This window comes from Capricornis sumatraensis, chromosome 2 (genome assembly GCF_032405125.1).
Source record: "Capricornis sumatraensis isolate serow.1 chromosome 2, serow.2, whole genome shotgun sequence".
NCBI lineage: Eukaryota > Metazoa > Chordata > Mammalia > Artiodactyla > Bovidae > Capricornis > Capricornis sumatraensis.
In genome coordinates, this window is record NC_091070.1 from 116,640,078 (window position 1) to 116,660,799 (window position 20,722).

General features: G+C 37.5%; 1 protein-coding gene across 2 annotated transcripts in view; it reads left to right on the forward strand.

Annotated features, from left to right (window-relative positions):
* The window catches only part of ASH1L (ASH1 like histone lysine methyltransferase), a 179,339-nt gene that overhangs the window by 128,827 nt on the left and 29,790 nt on the right, over window positions 1-20,722 (forward strand). The window contains exons 7-11 of one of the 2 annotated variants that reach the window (XM_068963887.1): window positions 5,512-5,601; window positions 7,256-7,301; window positions 7,414-7,522; window positions 10,557-10,763; window positions 10,889-11,035. In XM_068963887.1, the coding sequence (XP_068819988.1) occupies window positions 5,512-5,601; window positions 7,256-7,301; window positions 7,414-7,522; window positions 10,557-10,763; window positions 10,889-11,035 (599 nt within the window). The remainder of the gene's footprint in view (window positions 1-5,511; window positions 5,602-7,255; window positions 7,302-7,413; window positions 7,523-10,556; window positions 10,764-10,888; window positions 11,036-20,722) is intronic. The other variant, XM_068963888.1, reaches the window with a different exon arrangement.

The following is a 20,722-nucleotide window of genomic DNA, read 5'->3' on the forward strand; positions in this document are numbered from 1 at the left end:
CTTAGTAGATATTCCTTCAGTTCAGTTCAGTCGCTCAGTCGTGTCCGACTCTTTGCGACCCCATGAATCACAGCACGCCAGGCCTCCCTGTCCATCACCATCTCCCGAAGTTCACTCAGACTCACGTCCATCGAGTCAGTGATGCCATCCAGCCATCTCATCCTCTGTCTTCCCCTTTTCCTCCTGCCCCCAATCCCTCCCTTAAAAGGAAACAATTAGTGGAGGACCTCAAAACTTAAGCCATGGAATATATCTTTTCATTTCATTCAAAAATTTAAGACCTGCTCTTTGATCAGGCAGTTTTCTAGATGCTTGTTATACATCAACAAACAAAATAGTAAAGATCCTTGCCTCTGTGGAGCTGACATTCTTCCAAAGGGGAGATAGAAATCACAATATTCCTGTCTTTCTGAATCTCACCTGTTTTTCCTCAGGCTGATAAAACCAAAAACTTGAACCCTTATCATATTTTCCTTAGTGAAATTTAAACAGTTTCATCTTGTATCTTTTATCATTGCTTATAACCCCTTCGATGGCACACATTTCACTCAAACACTACCACTGCAACTTTTCTTTGGATGGTATTGGGACCATTTTCATAGAATAACAAAGGAAAATGAATAATTCTAATCTATTTATAGAGCGATATTATAACCCAATACTCAGATTATATATAAATGAGCTGAACTTTTTCTGAAGGTCAGTCACCTTATTTAGGGGACAAAAAAGGCCAAGTTTTTGTCAGACTTTAAGGTATCTTGAAAAGAGGTAGAGCCGTTATTACCTCTCTCCTTTTTGTTGAATAGCTCCCTCTCCTTTGGTTCCCTCATTTGCTTCTTAGCTACTTGATTAACAATAGAATGCTTTTGTGAAATATTCTGCCTCCTATTGTTCATATCTTTTTCATATTAGAATTGGTTTTATAAACGAAATCATCATGGACCTTTCCCTTTTAGATTTCAAGGTCAACACAATCTCCTGTCGTCTCTTCCTTGAAATGACTTTTTTGGCCCACAAAATGAGTTTTATTTCAAAGGGGAAAAGTAAAGGATTTCTTTGCTCCTTTCCTAATAGTCAGTGGCAGGATTTGAGATCTCAAGGTTCCAGTATACAATAAGAAAAATCCACAAAAGATATGATTTCATCTAATTTTCAGGTGAAAGTGATTTTTTTTCCATTTTAAAAATGAGGATTAGCTAAAACAGTATTTTTTCCAAACAAGGAACTCCTGAATACCTTCTTCTAAGGTATCATCTCCAGCAGAATTTGACAAGGATCTTTTTAGGTGAGTCTCACATATTAAAAATGAATTACCTGGCTCTGGTTTCAGACATATTAGAGGAAGGGAAAGACTGTCTCATCATTTTTTTCCCCAACTCTTAGTATATGGATTAGAGAAAAGTGAAGGTGAAAGTCAATCAGTCGTGTCTGACTCCTTGCAACCCTATGGACTATACAGTCCATGGAATTTACTAGGCCAGAATACTGGAGTGGATAGCCTTTCCCTTCTCCAAGGGATCTTTCCAACCCAGGGATTGAAGAGAAATACAATTAATACCAAGAAAGGCAACATATAACATCTGTGGAGCTGTTTCTAGGAAAGCTCAAAATGTTGGACAGTGGGGAAAATTGTGTTTTTAAAGTTAGTTGAAGTATGGCACTTCCCTGCCTGTTAAGACCCTATGCTTCCACTGTAGAGGGCGTGGGTTTGATCCCTCATTGGAGAACTAAGACCCCCGCATGCTGTGTGGCCAAAAAAAAGCTGACGTGAATAATGGATGCCTTTCTTTCTAGAAAGAGAAAAGTATTATTTTTAAACGTTCAGAACTTACACTCTACTCCTTCATACTTTTACAGCCTCTTTACAGAAAACACACTAAGAGTTAACCCTTTACATCAAGGGATTTGTCCTGTCTTCTGAGAGCCAATTTTGACTTGCTGAAAAATTACATTTATTTGATTGTTGTTAGAAACAGTACATACTCATAAAAATTCCTAATGTAGAAAGATGTGAATTGAAAGATAAATTTCCCCTTCCCAGAAACATACTAGTTTAGCATATACCCTTTCAAACTCTTTCATATATATATAGAGAGAGAGAGAGAGCTGTTTTTCCTGATACTTTGTTACCAAATTTTTCAGCATACAGAAATTTGAAGAAACTGAACACAAAATATTCCATCACAAAAAAAAAATCCCATCACCTAGGTTTTGTCATTGATATTTGCCTGATTTATCATGTATTTATCCATCTGTTGTTCCATCATGTTTTTGGATGCACTGCAAAGTAAACTGCAGAGATTGATATACTTCCAGCTAAATATTTCATCATAATGTCAGAATCAAGATCTCAGTATTTGTTTGTAGGGTTTTTCTTTTGATTTGAATTTACCCTTGATAAAATCCACAAATCTTAAATGTACTTTTGCTCAATTTTTAAATTTTTTCATACTCCTCTATAATCCAGACCTTTCTCAAGAACATTATCATCATTCCAGAAAGCTCCTTTGTGCCCTTTCCTAGACAGTCCCCACCATATTTAGCCATTTAATGGATATTTTTTTTAAAAAGTCAGCCCTTGCTCTAATATTATTCTGCAACTTGGAAAATAAGTTTTCACATGAGTAAATGTATACCTCACTTCATTTAACAGCTGCACATTCATTATTTAAATATACCAAAGTCTACTTCCTTGTTGTACTTCTTCATTACAGACTTTGTAGTTACACATTCAGCTTTGGTTCCCTGTCAAGAGGTGGACTCCAATCTTCTACCAACTGTAACCTCAGACAGCAGCTTGTTATATTCACCTCCATAAGTTATTTCACTTAGATATAACTATAATCCATATTGCTCTGTCATCAGATTTATCAAATGAATAAACTCACTGTATTACATGCTAACATGAAATTACATGTTAACAAATAACATTTTTATGGAAAATCAGTTCAGTTCAGTGGCTCAGTCGTGTCTGACTCTTTGCGACCCCATGAATCACAGCACGCCAGGCCTCCCTGTCCATACCAACTCCCAGAGTCCACCCAAACCCATGTCCATTGAGTCGGTGTTGCCATCCAACCATCCCATCTCTGTCGTCCCCTTCTCCTCCTGCCCTCAATCTTTCCCAGCATCAGGGTCAATGAGTCACCTCTTCACATCAGGTGGCCAAAGTATTGGACTTTCAGTTTCAACATCAGTCCTTCCAGTGAACCCCCAGGACTGATCTCCTTTAGGATGGACTGGTTGGATCTCCTTGCAGTCCAAGGGACTCTCAAGAGTCTTTTCCAACACCTTGATTCAAAAGCATCAATTCTTCGGTGCTCAGCTTTCTTTATGGTCCAACTCATATCCATACATGACTACTGGAAAAACCATAGCCTTAACTAAATGGACCTTTGTTGACAAACTAAAGTCTCTGCTTTTTAATATGCTGTCTCGGTTGGTCGTAACTTTCCTTCCAAGGAATAAGCGTCTTTTAATTTCATGGCTATAATCACCATCTGCAGTGATTTTGGAGCCCCAAAAAATAAAGTCAGCCACTGTTTCCACTGTTTCCCCGTCTTATTTGCCATGCAGTGATGGGACCGGATGCTATGATCTTCATTTTCTGAATGTTGAGCTTTAAGCCAACTTTTTCACTCTCCTCTTTCACTTTTATCAAGAGGCTCTTTAATTCTTCTTCACTTTCTGCCATAAGGGTGGTGTCATTTGCATATCTGAGGTTATTGATATTTCTCCCAGCAATCTTGATTCCAGATAACTCCTCCCTATTTTTTTGAGGGCAAATTTATTATGTTTTCATCTTAGTCTGAATGTGGTAGTAACTTTCCCCAAAAACTTTTAATGAGAAAAGTGACTTTATTTTACATTTTTGCAAATCTCTTTGATGTCTGACTAATATAGGACAGTTGGATTTTCTAATCTGTTTTTGCATTCTGTTTGTTGTGATGTTATTATGCTTTAAATATATGAAGAAATCTGCCCTCACATGGGTAAAAAGTTGTCAAAGAGAGGAAGATTTAATAATTTCACATAATTGTAGATATTCTTTGATATTATAGCAAAAATTTAAAATGTTCCTTAACATTCTAATGCTGGAGTATGAAATCAATGGATTTTTTGTATTGTTGCCTCTCTTCTAAGTTAAATAGATTTTTATCCATGTATGATTTTATCACTTCATGCATTAGACATTGGAAAATATTAATTCACTAAATTATATTGCTCTTCCATTTCCTGTATGTATCCCTAACAGTTCATATTTGTGATTTGCCACTTATTTCATGAGAAAAACTTAAGTATTGGAAAACAGAATCTCATGATAATTAGTAGACACAAGTTTTGCAAAATTTCAGTGTTCACTTCAAACTAAAATTTTATCATTGGAAACATATTTTCAGTTGGAGTTCTTGAAGTTCACTGGATTTATTTTCAGTTCCTAGGTTAGAATAACCATTGTCTGTCAGTTCTTTTAACATGTCGTTCTATGAAAAAAGCCAACTAGTTCAGCCCACCATTCAAATATTTGTACAAGTGCATTTCCTTAAGATAACCATCATACCTTAGTATATAGCAGAAGTGTTTTATGCATACTTGCATTGTGTCATGCAGAATAAAGATTTTGGTTTGTGGGTCAAGATTTAATATTTTTATTACTTTATCAAGAGCATTCTTAGATAATGCCATATAGTTCATTTCTACTGGTTTCGTTCTAATAGAGATTTGTGCCACATGCCTTGATTCATACTAAAACTACAGCTTTACCCACTATTCCTTTTACCCCATTAGTACAAATGTCAGCATAATGAAAATGCATATAATATCTTAGTTGTGTTACCAAAATAGTTTTGACCTCTCAGATCCCATGGGGTAAGCAGAGCACACTTTGAGAACTGCTGGTCTGGAGACCATGATAAAACACATCCAGATAACAAGGAAACGTCTAAATCCTGCAAGAAGTGAGTCGAGCATCATAGTGCTTCATGAACAAAAAGATCATATAGAGTAAAGAAATTGTGGGGCAGGGTGCCTCTTTATGGTAGAAAGGGGCTTTGAAACTGGCTAGAAAAAGTAGAAGTATTTCAATAGGTAGGAAGAAAAATGTTAACAGATCATAAATTTACATGTAAATACTCTTGAGTTATTTAAATTCAGAGTTTCCTATTTTGGAAAAATTTTATACTTCTTTTGTAGTTAGCCTTAAATTATGTACAATAATGGAGAAAAGATAATAGATGCTCTGGTTAGTGACTTTAATGATTGACCAATTCTTAGTATTTAGTGTGCTTCATAATGATGACTGACTTTGCAGTAAGTTTGCTATGCTAGTTGTTTTATATAAGCTAAAATTAAAACATCTTTAGCATATACCACATGGAGCACAGTGGAAAAGAATAGCAAAAATTAAAAATTGGTGATGGAAAATTCATAAAATTTAACATGAAATTTACTCTGCATGTTAAAGCTTGTAGCTGTTTGACCCTTTGTATAAATAAATATTGAAATGGATAGTATTGTTTTATTTCAGGAAAATATCTAAGGCAAAAGAGAATTGATTTTCAGCTTCCCTATGACATTCTTTGGCAGTGGAAACATAATCAGGTATGAATTTATCTTACCATATTTCATTCCTTTTTTTTTTCAGTTTTATTTGTTTAGTTATTTTTTACTTTACAGTATTGTATTGGTTTTGCCATACGTTGACATGAATCCGCCATGGGTGTACATGTGTTCCCCATCCTGAACCCCCCCTCCCACCTCCCTCCCCAGATATTTCATTCTTAAGTGCTCAGTGGGGGAGAGGGAGATGCAGGTCTTTTTCTCTGCCTCCTTATTATGCTCTCATCTTAGGAAATACAGAGAAGTGTCCCTGTGAAGGTCAGAGACTAAGAAAAATGAATTTGCATCCATATTTAATATGACCTATTTGCCTTTACTCATAACTTCAAAATAGCAGTAAGTTCCTGCTTCCTTAGGAAACCTTCAGTTATTATTCTGGGCTTTTATTTTGGTAGCAAAGATACTGTTCTGTAAGAATCCTGTTTGATGCAGGTCTCAAGAGAATTTAGATGTACTGCCAGCAGCATTAAGAAATTTCAGGCTTTATTTTTGTTGGCTCCTTCCCATCAGTTTGGAATTTATTTTTCACATACAAAAGAGAGTCTTCTACCAAAGGAAACAGGGAAAATATTTAATACTCTTGTACTTTTAAATATATTGGGAACTAAAACTGGAAAGGTGCTGCTTTTCTCTCTTACTTACCTAATTGAAAAGTTTCCCCCAGTAATTTTTATATTTAGCAAAAGCCCCCAGAATCCATATTGGGAACTACCATTGGGAAATAGAAATAGTCATGCAAATGAGGTAAATAGGCTCCTGAGTTTTGCCAAAATTCCACCAAAGTTTAATCTTGGAAAGCCAAAAGCAGTGAACATTCCCATCTGCATTCTCTTCTTTGATGGTCTCTCCTGAATTTTAAGAGGGTCAGTATGTTAGATATTTGTCTCAGAGTCATAACAATAAAGGAGATAGTGTTTTGACTCACTGTACCCACTGAAAAATGATGGTGGGATTATTCTTATAGATTAATACACTCTAGCTTAAACAGCTTAAACCAAGCTCCTGTTTGTTTCTTTGTTTGTTTTTTGGTACTGTCTTCTATAGTAAAACACTCACAGACTGACTAATACATTTTTTTTCCTAATGCATTCTTTATTGCAATATGAGAACACCATTATCCTGCCTGCCATCTTCCCTTTGTTCACTGAATTAATTGCCTTAATTAAAATGTAAAATGTGTTTTCCTACAACACTCACCCTGAAAAGGCCGGGATACTTATCTTTTTCATATCATATACTTGCCCTACCCATCTGAACAAGCCCTGTGCAAGTTTTCCTTTCTTTTCATAGAGGGAAATAAAATCTTAATTTATCCAAATGAATAGCTTTAATCTGCAGTGTGATAATCATTTAAATCTGTCCAATAACTTGCTGAAGAAACATCTAACAAAAAATGCATTTTCTTTAATCTACTTATGATTGCTTCTGTTGAATATAGTTCTTTTACCCTGATCTGGTAAGTCACCTTTTATTCCAGGGTAAAAAGTGATCACACCTCAAATGTATCCAACCCAGAAAGTAAGTGTTTCCATATGGGCAGAGTACATGGATAATTTCTTTATTTTTAGTGATTTATACTGTTTTCTGGCATTTGAAGTTGAATGCTATATCGGGATTTTTCTGTTTTTTCTTCTAGCTATACAAGAAACCAGATGTCCCACTATATAAAAAAATTCGTTCAAGTGAGTAAAATGGGAGCTGTTTTTTCTGCCTCCATACCATCAGTTTTCTCAGCCTGGCTCTTAAAAATTACTCTATATGTTCACAAACTATTCTTTGCTCTCTTCTCTCAAGATGTCTACGTTGATGTCAAACCCCTTTCTGGTTATGAGGCTACCACTTGTAACTGTAAGAAGCCAGATGATGACACCAAAAAGGGCTGTGTGGATGACTGCCTCAATAGGTACTGTACTAAACTAATTCTATAAGCACAGGCTTTAAGATCTGTAAGACACTTCATTTAAGGGAATTCCCTGGTGGTACAGTGTGTAAAACTCGGTGTTTTCACTGTCAGGGGCCTGAGTTCAATCCCTAGTTGGGGAACTGAGATTCCGCAAGCCACGTGGTGTGGCCAGAAAAAAAAAAGACTTCATTTAAAGGAAAAGGTTAAGTAGACTCTTTGATTTCCTCTCAAGAAATCAAAAAGGATATATGAAACTTAACTGATAGACTGTCTCGGTCTGCTTGGGCTGCTATAACAAACTATCATAGACTTAAATAATAGAAATATATTTCTTACAATTCTGGAGGCTGGGAAGTCCATGGTGAAATTGTCAGCAGATTCAGTGTCTGGTGAGGGCCCACTTCCTAGCTTATAGACAGCTGCCTTCTCCCTGAATACTCACATGGCCTCTCCTCAGAGCATGCTCATGGTAGAAAGATACTTCTCTCTCTTCCTCTTCTTAGAAGGCCACTAATCCAATTATGAGGGCTTCTCTGGTGGCCCGGTGGTAAAGAACCCACCTATCAATTCAGGAGCTACAGGAGAGGCGAATTTGATCCCTTGGTCAGGTGAAGTGAAGTTGCTCAGTCGTGTCCAACTCTGCAACCCCGTGGACTGTAGCCCACCAGGCTCCTCCGTCCATGGGATTCTCCAGGCAAGAACACTGGAGTAGGTTGCCATTTCCTTCTCCAGGGGATCTTCCTGACCCAGGGATCGAACCCAGGTCTCCCGCATTGCAGGCAGGCGCTTTAACCACTGAGCCACCAGGGAAGCCCCAGTAGATCCCCTGAAAAAGGCAATGGCAGCCCACTCCAGTGTTCTTGCCTGGAGAATCCCAGGGACGGGGGAGCCTGGTGGGCTGCCGTCTGTGGGGTGGCACAGAGTCGGACACGACTAAAGCAACTTAGCAGCAGCAGCCAGTATTCTTGCCTGGAAAATCCCATGAACAGAGGAGACTGATGGGCTGTGGGGTTGCAAAAGAGTCAGACAGGACTGAGAGATTAAACAACAATAATCCCATTACAAGGTTCCCACCTTCATCAGCTAATAAAACCTATTCACCTCCCAAAGCCCCTACTTCCAAATAGCATCACACTGAAGGCTAGGTCTTCAACTGAATTTTGAAGGGACATATTTAGCCCAAAACATGGGCTAAATAGAGTCATAGGAAGCAATGTCATGTAGAGTCTTATGTACTCAGGTTTAAATCCTCTTACTGTTGTGAGACCTAAGGAAAGTTCTTTAACCTCTCTAATAAAAATAATACTAGTAGAAGGTCATGATACATTTGGGGGGAAACTAAGTTGATAAGACATTAGGATATAGAAGGTATGTTAATACACATGATGACTGAGTCAGTGATGCTAATGAGAGATAGTAAGGCTGTTGTCAGAGATAGGAAGTGTGAGTTCTTAGTGAGATTGAGATTTCAAAATGAAAATGTCTAATTGAGATAAAGGATTCTATCTCTATTAACCTAAGCAGATAGATAGCAAAGGAGAATTAATGAACTTCCCATCAGTGTTCCTTGTTCTAGATAGCTTTTCTAGACAGATAGCTGCTTCTCCAATTTTGATCTTTAGTCAGCTGTCGTGTGGGCTGAGGGAATCAGTGTTTTTTGCTTTAATGTGCCAGTTGGGAAATTCTACCTTACCTACATCACTGTAACTTTTCATCTTGTCATTGTACATACATAGAATTGTACATAGTAGTAGTAGTAGCTTGGTGATTTAGGTAGTCGATGTCTTATGCAGATTATTTTCACTCTCAAGTATTTTATATATGTGCTTTTATGTAACATTGTAATCCTTAAGCTCATCCTTTTTAGATGTCACAGCTTGCCATTCTTCTGTTGTTCATTATTCAAGTTACTTTTAATATTTTGCTATTAAAAATTATACTACTATGAAACTGTGTAACTTACATATACATGTATACATATATATATGTAATTCTTACTCTATACTTTCTAATAGCTCTTGTAAAATACTTAGGTAATTTTTGGTATCACCACCAATATATATTTATTTCCTCTTAGTTCCACCTCCTTTAGTTACTGACATCTAACTTTATTTCTAGTGCTTTAGTATTTCATTGGTTTACTATTTGAGAGTATCATATGTCCTTAAAGTTGTTTAAATGTGCATCTCTTTAGATGCTAACATTTCTGTGCTTTTTGTATGATATTTTATTTATTGTCTGTGAAATTAATATAGCTGCCTCATTGCTTATTTCCTTTCTTTCTTTTGATAGTTCAGGAAGTTGTTGTTGTTTAATTGCTTAGTTGTGTCTGACTCTTTTGTGATCCCATGGACTGTAGGCCACCAGGCTCATGTGTCCCTGGGATTTCCCAGGTAAGAATACTGGAGTAGGTTTCCCTTTCCTTCTCCAGGGGTTGGGTCCTTCCCAACCCAGGGATGGAACCAGAGTCTCCTGAATTGGCAGGATTCTTTACCACCAAGCCACCATGGAACCCCTCATATATTCTCAGTACAGAAATAAATATGTTAGTGTTTGCCCAGGATGCTGAGTGGACAATTAAATTATTAATTTAAAAGAAGCATCAGTGTTTGCAACTTGACTTGGATATTTTCAGTATTATTAACTTTTGAATTTAGACATTATTACCTTGTTAATAACTTTGTTAACCAATCTAACCTTATTAAAATAAAAATTAATTTTATGCATTTTTTTGGCTGCACTGGGTCTTAGTTGCAGCATATGGGATCTTTTAGTTGTAACGCATAGGATCTTAGTTGCAGGATGTGGAATCTTTTTAGTTGCACCATGAGAAAACTCATTTGCAGCATGTGGGACCTAGTTCCCTGACCAGGGATCAATCCCAGGCCCCCTTCATTGGGAGCGCAGAGTGTTAGTCTCTAGACCAGTAGAGAAGTCCCTTTGAATTCATTTTTTAAATTCCTATTTTAAAAAATGGGTTCATATAGATGATATGTAGTGTTAATTGACATATAATTATTCCTTTTTTTTCTAGAATGATCTTTGCTGAGTGTTCCCCCAACACTTGCCCCTGTGGTGAGCAGTGCTGTAACCAGAGGATACAGCGGCATGAGTGGGTGCAATGTCTAGAACGATTTCGAGCTGAAGAAAAAGGTTGGGGAATCAGAACCAAAGAACCCCTAAAAGCTGGGCAGTTCATCATTGAATACCTAGGAGAGGTTGTCAGCGAGCAGGAGTTCAGGTACAGTGGTAAATCATACTCCAGGAAAATGGCAGAGGTACCAGATTAGAATGGAAAATGAAATATTTTAAGTTTACTTTCAACTTAATCATTAACTGGGTTTTAATCATTTCTCTCCTCTTTAGGAACAGGATGATTGAGCAGTATCATAATCACAGTGACCACTATTGTCTGAACTTGGATAGTGGGATGGTGATTGACAGTTACCGTATGGGAAATGAAGCCCGATTCATCAATCACAGCTGTGACCCAAATTGTGAAATGCAGAAGTGGTAAGAAAACAAGGGAAGGTAAACCCAGCAGAGCAGAAAGTATTGAGGACATCCTGAGATTGATCTTAATAATCAGCTTATACAGAGCAGCTCAGGCAATTCTCTGTTATGACAGATCCTCCCAGGTAGAGAGTAAGCTCGTATTGTTTCTTCACACTTCAACCTAACTACTCCCAGAAGAATGTAATATTTATTTGTGTGTGTGTGTGTGTGTGTGTGTGTGTGTGTGTACATATATGATAATACCTACTGTTTATTGACTGCTTACTATATACCAAGCACTGCTACATGGTTCTTAAATCCATGCATTTAGCATGTTTATCACATCCTCACTGGATTTGTCACAATGATAAGTAAAAATAAGTGAGATAGATTAGAATCTAATTTAGAATGAAAAAAATACATCTAAAAAATAATCTCACCTTTTGAAATGGCCCACACTCTGTCTGTAGAGTGTGTTGTTGTTGTTGGTGTTTAGTTGCTAAGTTGTGTCCAACTCCTTGGCAACCCAATGGACTGTAGCCCGCCAGGCTCCTCTGTCCATAGTATTTAAAATATAAAATTAAAAAAAAAAGAATAATTCAGAAAAGATAACGTGATAGGGGAGGATTCTAAGAAAATGAGAGAGTAGGAAGCAACAAGAATCTGTCTCCATTTAGACAATTGCACTAGCAGAATCTGTCTGATAAAACTGTTTGGAAGTCTGGAGTCTGTTGAAGGCTTGTAACGTCCAGGAGATGTTTTAGATGGTCAGTTGTGGTTCATTTCAATCAATTCAAACTCTTAACTCAGTAGTAGCTACTCATCCCTACCCCCAGGCAGGCAGCTGTGCAAGTACTCCTGGAATAGCTTGCATACAGCTTGCAGATGCTAGGGTGGATAAAAGGGGCCCCTTTCTCCAAATACTGAATCTCTGTGCTCTGATTGCTGATTCTGATCACAGAGGTGCACACAAAGAAGCAGGCAGCCACTGTTGTACCTCCCACTGTTGCAAGTCCCTCTCCCTCCAGCTGCAGTGACTTTCAGGAGATTTTAAGGTACCCTCTTTTGCCCACCTTCATTTTTCATTTTCCGTCTTTTAGGACAGAAATTAAAGACTTAACACATGCTAGAACAATTACATATGTTGGGAAATATAGTCACTCACATATCCAAGGGAAGGATCAGAAAAGACATAAGACACTAGGTTTACACTTGAGGCTGATCCTTGAAACAGGAAAATAATAATAACAAAAAACAGCGAATAGGAAAGGGGAAAATCTAATTCCCAAGTTACCACATTACTCGATTCAGATGTCCAGTGTTCAGAAAAATCATGAGGAATATAAAGACATTAGAAAATATGGCCCATTCAGAGGAAAAAAAAATAGTAATTGAGTAGAATCTGTCCCTAAAATGGGCTAATGGCAGACACATAAGACAGAACTTTTAAACAATTGCCCTGATGACGCTCAAAGAACTAAAGGAAATTGTCATGAAAAAGTCTTTCATGAGAAAGTCATGAAACTGATATGAAAAAAATGGAAATATCAATAAAGAGATAGAAAACCTAAAAAAGAAACCAGAAAGGAAGTCTGGAACTGAAGATGTACAGTAATTGAAATGAGAAATTTACTAGATGGATTCAGAGGCAGGTTTGGTCAGGCAAGAGAAAGAATCAGTGAACTCAAAGATGAAAATCACTCAAAGTAAAAATCACTCAGTCATGTCTGGATCTTTGCAACCCCATGGACTATGCAGTCCATGAAATTCTCTAGGCCAGAATACTGAAGAGGGTAGCCGTTCCCTTCTTCAGGGATCCCCAACCCTGAGACCGAACCCAGGTCTTCCACACTGCAGGCAAATTCTTTACCTGCTGAGCCACCAGGGAAGCCCAAGAATCCTGGAATAGGTGGCCTATCCCTTCTCCAGCAGATCTTCCCAACCCAGGAATTGAACTGGGGTCTCCTGAATTGTAGGCGAATTCTTTACCAGCTGAGCTACCAGAGCAGCCCATAGGACAATATAAATTATCAAGCCTGAGGAAAAGGATAAAGATTGAAGAGGAGAGAGCTCTAAGCGGCCTGTGGGATACCATCGAGCAGAACAACCATATGTATTGTGGATGTCCCAGAGGGAGAAAACAGAAGCAAGAGAAAATATTTGAAGAAATAATGGTTGAAAACTTACCAAATTTCATGAATGATGTGAATATAAATACCCAGGGAACTTAACAAATTCCAAGTAAGATGAACTCAGAATGAGACACATACCAAAACATATTAAAATCAAACTTTCAAAATATAAAGAGCAAGTCTTGGAATCAGCCCAAGACAAACAAATCATTACAATCCAGTGACATTTTGGAGGCCAGAAGATAGTGGGCCCATATATGTAGTGTGCTAAAAGAACATGTCAACCAGGATTCCTATCTGTAGCAAAGCTATCCTTCAGAAGTGCGGAGGAAATAAAAACATTCCCAAATAAAAGATGAGGGACTTTTTGAGTGCTAGAACTACCCTGCAGAAATACTCAATGGTCTCCTCCAAAGTGAATTTACAGGACACCAGACAGTACTTCTATGCCATATGGAGAAATAAAGATCTCAATAAAGGTAAATACATGGGCAATTATAAAAGCTAGAATTAATTTTACAGTGTTTTGTAGCTATACTTTTTTTTTCTATACAGTTTAGGAAACTAATGCACTTAGTGGAATTGTTAGCTAATTTTTTTGTGCAATAATATAAAGATGTAATTTTGTGACATCTGGAAGGAAGAGAAATGGCTGTAAAGGAGTAGTGTTTTTTTATGTTATTCAAGTTAAGCTACTATAAATAAAATTATAGTTTTATAACTTAAGGATGTTCAGTGTAATCCTCATGATAACCACAGTGCAATACCTACAGACATGTACAAAAAGAAATTCAGGAAGAATATAAACATTTCACTCCAAAAAATTAACATACTAAAAAGCAGGAATTCAGACAAGGAGGGACAGAAACCTCTAGGGCATATAGAAAATAAATTGTTCAGTGATAAGTAACTCCTTATCAGTAATTAATTTAAAGGTAAATGGATTAAACTCTTAAAAAGAGAATGGGATTCAGCATCATTTATGATTTAAAAAACTCTACAAACTGGGTAAAAGAATGTATCTCAATATAATAAAAGGTGAATGTGACAACCAACAGGTGAAAAATTGAAAGCTTTTCCTCTGGAATCAAGAATAAAACCAAAATAAGGATGTCTACTCCTACCACTTCTATTCAACATAATACTCCAAGTTTTACCCAGATGAGGTAGCTGCTACTGCTGCTGCTAAGTCATGTCAGTTGTGTCCGACTCTGTGCAACCCCATAGATGGCAGCCTACCGGGCTCCGCCGTCCCTGGGATTCTCCAGGCAAGAACACTGGAGTGGGTTGCCATTTCATTCTCCAGTGCATGAAAGTGAAAAGTGAAAGTGAGTTTGCTCAATCATGTCTGACTCTTCACGACCCCATAGACTGCAGCCTACCAGGCTCTTCCGTCCATGGGATTTTCCAGGCAAGAGTACTTGAGTGGGATGAGGTAGGCAAGAAAAAAATTAAGTAAAAGGCATCCAGTTGAAAAGGAACAAGTAAAACTGTCTATTTGCAAATGACTATTTGCAAATAGTATTACATATGGAAAAATACTATATATATTATATGTATAATATAGAAATTTAGAAAATTACATATAGAAAAAATATTGTTTGCAAACAGAATTACATGTAGAAAACCCTAAAAACTCCCATCAGAAAACATTTTAGAACTGAAAATTTATTGAAGTTTCAGGAGGCAAAATCAAACTATAAAAATCAGTTGCATTTTCATACACAAGTAAATGTCAGAAATTAAAAAACAATCTTTTTGCAATAGCATCAAAAAGAATAAAATACCTAGGAATAAATTTAGCCAAGGAAATAAAAGACCTGTACACTGAAAACTGTAAGCTAGTGATGAGAGCTTACAGGAGACATAAATAAATGAAAAGATACCCTGTGCTCATGGATTTGAAGAGTTATTACTGCTTAAATGTCTGTACTACACAAAGCATCCTACAAATTCAGTACAATAAAGATAAAATTCCAATGGCATTTTCCTCAGAAGTAGAATAATCCTAAAACTTAGGTGGAACCACAAAAAAATCTCAAATAGTCAAAACAGTCTTGACAAAGAACAAAGCTGAAGGCAACATACGTCCTGATTTCAAACTATATTACAAAGCTATAGTAATCAAAACAAAACAGATACATAGATGAATGGAATAGAATAGAGAGCCCAGAAATAAACCCATGCATGTATGGCAAATTGATTTATGGCAGAGGAGCCAAGAATATACAATAGGGAAAGGGCAGTCTCTTCAATAAAGGGTGTGTGGGAAAACTGCACAGCCACATGCAAAAGAATGAAATTGGATCACTGTCTTTCAACATAAACAGAAATCAATTTAAAGACTTAAACCTAAAACCATGAAATTCCTAGAAAAAAACAGGATAAGCTCCTTGTCATCAGTTTTGACAATGATATTTTTGTTTGTTTTAACACCAGAAGTAGGGCATTAAAAGCAGAAATGAACAAGTGAGACTGGTCAAACTAAAATGTTTCTGTACAACAATGGAAACCATAAACAAAATGAAAAAGCAGCCTACAGAATGGGAGAAAATATTAGCAAATCTAGTGAGGTGTTAATATTCAAAATATATAAGGAAAGCATACAAGTCAATAGCAAAATAGAAAATCCAATTAAATATAGTTGGAAAATCTGAATATACTTTTAAAGCAGACATACAGATGACCAACAGGTACATTAAAAGGTGCTTAATGTCACACTCTTCACTTTCTGCCATAAGGGTGGTGTCATCTGCATATCTGAGGTTATTGATATTTCTTCCGGCAATCTTGATTCTAGCTTGTGCTTCTTCCAGCCCAGCATTTCTCATGATGTACTCTGCATACAAGTTAAATAAGCAGGGTGACAATATACAGCCTTGACGTACTCCTTTTCCTATTTGGAACCAGTCTGTTGTTCCATGTCCAGTTCTAACTGTTGCTTCCTGACCTGCATACAGGTTTCTCAATAGGCAGGTCAGGTGGTCTGGTATGCCCATCTCTTTCAGAATTTTCCACAGTTTATTGTGATCCACACAGTCAAAGGCTTTGGCATAGTCACTAAAGCAGAAATAGATGTTTTTCTGGAACTCTCTTAAAGCTCAACATTCAGAAAACAAAGATCATGGCATCTGGTCCCATCACTTCATGGGAAATAGATGGGGAAACAGTGTCAGACTTTATTTTGGGGGGCTCCAAAATCACTGCAGATGGTGACTGCAGCCATGAAATTAAAAGACACTTACTCCTTGGAAGAAAAGTTATGACCAACCTAGATAGCATATTCAAAAGCAGAGACATTACTTTGCCAACAAAGGTCTGTCTAGTTAAGGCTATGGTTTTTCCAGTGGTCATGTATGGATGTGAGAGTTGGACTGTGAAGAAAGCTGAGCGCCGAAGAATTGATACTTTTGAACTGTGGTGTTGGAGAAGACTCTTGAGAGTCCCTTGGAGTGCAAGGAAATCCAACCAGTCCATTCTAAAGGAGATCAGCCCTGGGATTTCTTTGGAAGGAATGATGCTAAAGCTGAAACTCCAGTACTTTGGCCACCTCATGCAAAGAGTTAACTCATTGGAAAGGACTCTGATGCTGGGAGGGATTGGGGGCAGGAGGAGAAGGGGACGACAGAGGATAAGATGGCTGGATGACATCACCGACTTAATGGATGTGAATTTGAATGAACTCTGGGAGTTGATGGACAGGGAGGCCTGGCATGCTGCGATTCACGTGGTCACAAAGAGTTGGACACAACTGAGCGACTGAACTGAACTGAATGTGACACTAACTATCAGGGAAATGCAAGTCAAAACCACAATGAGATAACCACCTCACACCTATTAGAATGGCTATTCTCAAACAGATAAGAAGTAATAAATGTTAGTGAGAATGTAAAAAAAGCCGGGCCGGGTGGCGGGGGGGGGCCTTGTGCACTGTTGGTGGGAATTTAAATTGGTACAGCCATTGTCAAAAATCATATGGAGGTTCCTAGGAAAATTAAAAATAGAAGTGCCATACAACCCAGCAGTGCCATTTCTCAGTATTTATCTGAAGGAAAAGAAAAACACTAACTCAAAATGATTATCTGTATCCCATGTTCATTATGGCGTTACTCATAGTAGCTGAGGCATGGAAACAACCTAAGTATTCATCAGTGGATAAAATGTGTTCTGTGTCTACAATGGAATATAGCCACAAAAATGCAGGAAATACAGCCATTTGTAACAAAATGAATGGCCTTGTTACGCTAAATGAGATAAGAGAGACTAGTTCCATATGACCTCACTTGTATAGGATCTTTTGAAAAAAAAGCAAACTCAGATACAAATTGGTAGTTGCCAGAGGTAAGGGTTTGCAAGCTTGGAAAAATAGGTGAAGGTGGTCCAAATAAATAACAACTGAGGATGTAATGTACAGCCTGGTGACTGTAGTTAATAATACTACATTGTATATTTGAAACTTGCTTAGAGAATGAATCTTTAAAATCTTATCACAAGAAAATAATTTGATACTATGCATGGTGATGGATGTTAACTAGAGTCATTGTAGTGATCATTTTGCGGTATATACATATAATAAATCATAATGTTACACCTAAAACTAATATAATATTTTATGTCAATTATGTCTTAATTTTTTTTTTTGAAAGATTGGCAGAATAGATTACAAGCACATGATCCTGGGGCTTCCCTGGTGGTCCAGTGGTTAAGAACTCACCTTGTAGTACAGGGGATGCAGGTTTGATCCCTGATCAGGGAACTAAGATCCCATATGCTTCTGGGCAACGAAGCCCACTCAGTGCAACTAGTGGGCTCGCGTGCCACAACAAAAGATCCCATGTGCTACAACAAAGACCCGATGCAGCCTAATTAATTAGTTCAAAAATACATCATCCACCTGTATACTGTGTATAAGAGACTCACTGAAGATCCAAAGACACAACCAGGTTGAAAGTGAAAGGATGGAAGAAGATATTACATGTCAGTAAATAGTAGCCAAAAGAGAGTGGGAGTGGCTAAAATAGACTTTAAACCCAAAAAGGTTAAAAGAGACAAAGAAGGCCATATGTTTCTTAAAAAGATTCAGCAAGAAGATATAACAGTTGTAAACATTTACACACATGAGAGAACTTCAAAATATATGAAGCAAAAACTGACAGTTGAAGGGAGAAATAATTCTGCAGTAATAATTGGGAGACTTCAACTCCCCACCTTGATAATGAAAAGAACAACCAGAGAGGTAAGTAAGGAATAGAGAACTTACATAATAAACCAACTAGATCTAAAAAAAATACGAAGACCCCACCCAACAACAGCATTTACATTCTTCTCAGGTGCACATGGGACATTTTGTTAGGCAGAAATTAAGTCTCAGTAGATTTTTTTATTTTTTGGCCATGCCACATAGCGTGTGGCATCTTAGTTCCCAGACCAGGAATTGAACCCACGTCCCCTGCATTAGCAGTGCAGCATCTTAACCACTGAACCAAAACTGGCACACTGAGACACTGATTTCTGTTTTTTAGGCCACACTGCATGGTTTGTGGGATCTTAACTCCCCAACCAGGTCGATAGGTTTTTATTTATATTTTTGGTTCTGGTGGGTCTTCATTGCTACACAGGCTTTTCTCTAGTTTTGGTGCACAGGAGCTACTCTCTAGTAGCAGGCTTCTCATTGTGGTGGCTTCACTTGTGGAACGTGGGCTCTAGGCTGTGCAGGCTTCAGTAGTTGTGGTTCATGGGCTCTAGAGCACAGGCCCAGTAGTTATGGCTCATGGGGTTAGTTGCTCCACATCATGTGGGATCTCCGTGGATGAGAAATTAAACCCATGTCTCCTGCATCGGCAGGTGGATTCTTTACCACTGAGCTACCAGGGAAGTCCCCAGTAGATTTTAAAAGATAGATATTATAGAAGGTATCTTCTCTAACCACAAGAGATGGAAGTTAGAAAACCAGTAACATAGTTGGTCAGAGAAGAAATCACAAGGGAAATTATTAAATACTTAGAGATGGATGAAAATAGTATAAGGTACCAAAACCTATGGGATGCAGCAGCAGCAGCACTATGTGGGAATTTTATAGCTATAAATGCTTACATTAAAAAACAAGAAAGGGCTCAAATTAACAAGCTAACTTTACAACTTAGAGTAGAAGTGTTAGGCGCTCATTTGTGTCAGACTCTTTGTGACCCCGTGGATGCCAGGCTCCTCTGTCCATGAAATTCTCCAGGCAAGAATACTAGAGTGGGATCCATTCCCTTCTCCAGGGGATCTTCCCAACCCAGGGATTGAACCTGGATCCCCTGCATAACAGGCAGATTCTTTACCATCTGAACCACCAGGGAAGCCTACTTTACAACTTAATGACCTAGAAAAAGAGCAAACTGAATCTAAAGTTAGGGCTGGAGAACCCCATGGACAGAGAAACCTGGCAGGCTACAATCTGTAGGATCACAAAGAGCTGGACACTACTGAAGCAACTTAACACCACACAACACAAATCTAAAGTTAGCAAAAGGAAGGAAGTAATAAAGATGAGAATGAGAACAGAGATAAATAAAATCTAAAATGGAAAAACAATAGAGAAAATCAGTGAAACCAAAAGTTGGTTCTTCAAAAAGATAACAAACCTTTAGCTACAGGGATGAAGAAGAAAGGACTCAAATTACTAAACTCAGAAATGAAATGAAAGTGGGGACATTACTGCCAATTCTACAGAAATGAAAAAGATTAAAAGAGAATACTATGAACAGATGTACACCAAAAAATCAGGTAACCTAGTTGAGATGGACAAGTTTCTAGAACCACAAAACCTACTATGACTAAATCATGAAGAAATAAAAAATCTGAATAAACCTGTAACTAACAAATGTATTGAATCAGTAATCAAAAATCTCCCAACAAAGAAAAGCCCTTGACTTGATGGTTTTACTGGTGAATTCTATCAAGTTAGTACCAATTCAAATTTTTCAGAAAAATTGAAGGAAACACCTCATTTACCCTATGAAGCAAACATAACCCTGATACCAAAGCTTAGCAAAGACTCCCCAAGAAAACTACAGACCAATACCTGTTATGAACATTGATGCAAAAATCCTCAGCAAAATACTAGCAAGCAATTCACCAGCATATTAAAAGAATTGTGCACAGTGACTGTGGAATTTCATCCTGGAAGGCAAGGATTGTTCAGCATAGGAAAATTGACCAGTGTGATACACTACATCAGGGAAGTAAAGGAGAAAAGAAGTCACATGGTCATTTCAATTGATGGAGGAAAAAAGCATTTGACAAAATTCAACTCCCTCTTCATGATAAAGATACTCAACAAAATAGAAATAGAAAGACTGCCTTAACATAATAAAAGCCATATATGAAAACTCTCAGTAGTGAAAGACTGAAAGCTTTCCCTCTAAGATCAAGAACAGGACAAGGATGCCCACATTCACCATTTTATGCAAAATAATATTGGAAGCTCAAACCAGAAGAAAATCAGACAGATATAAAAGGCATCCAAATTGGAAATGAAGAATAAAATTATCTTTGTTTGCATATTGTATGGTCTTCTGTAGTTGCATTT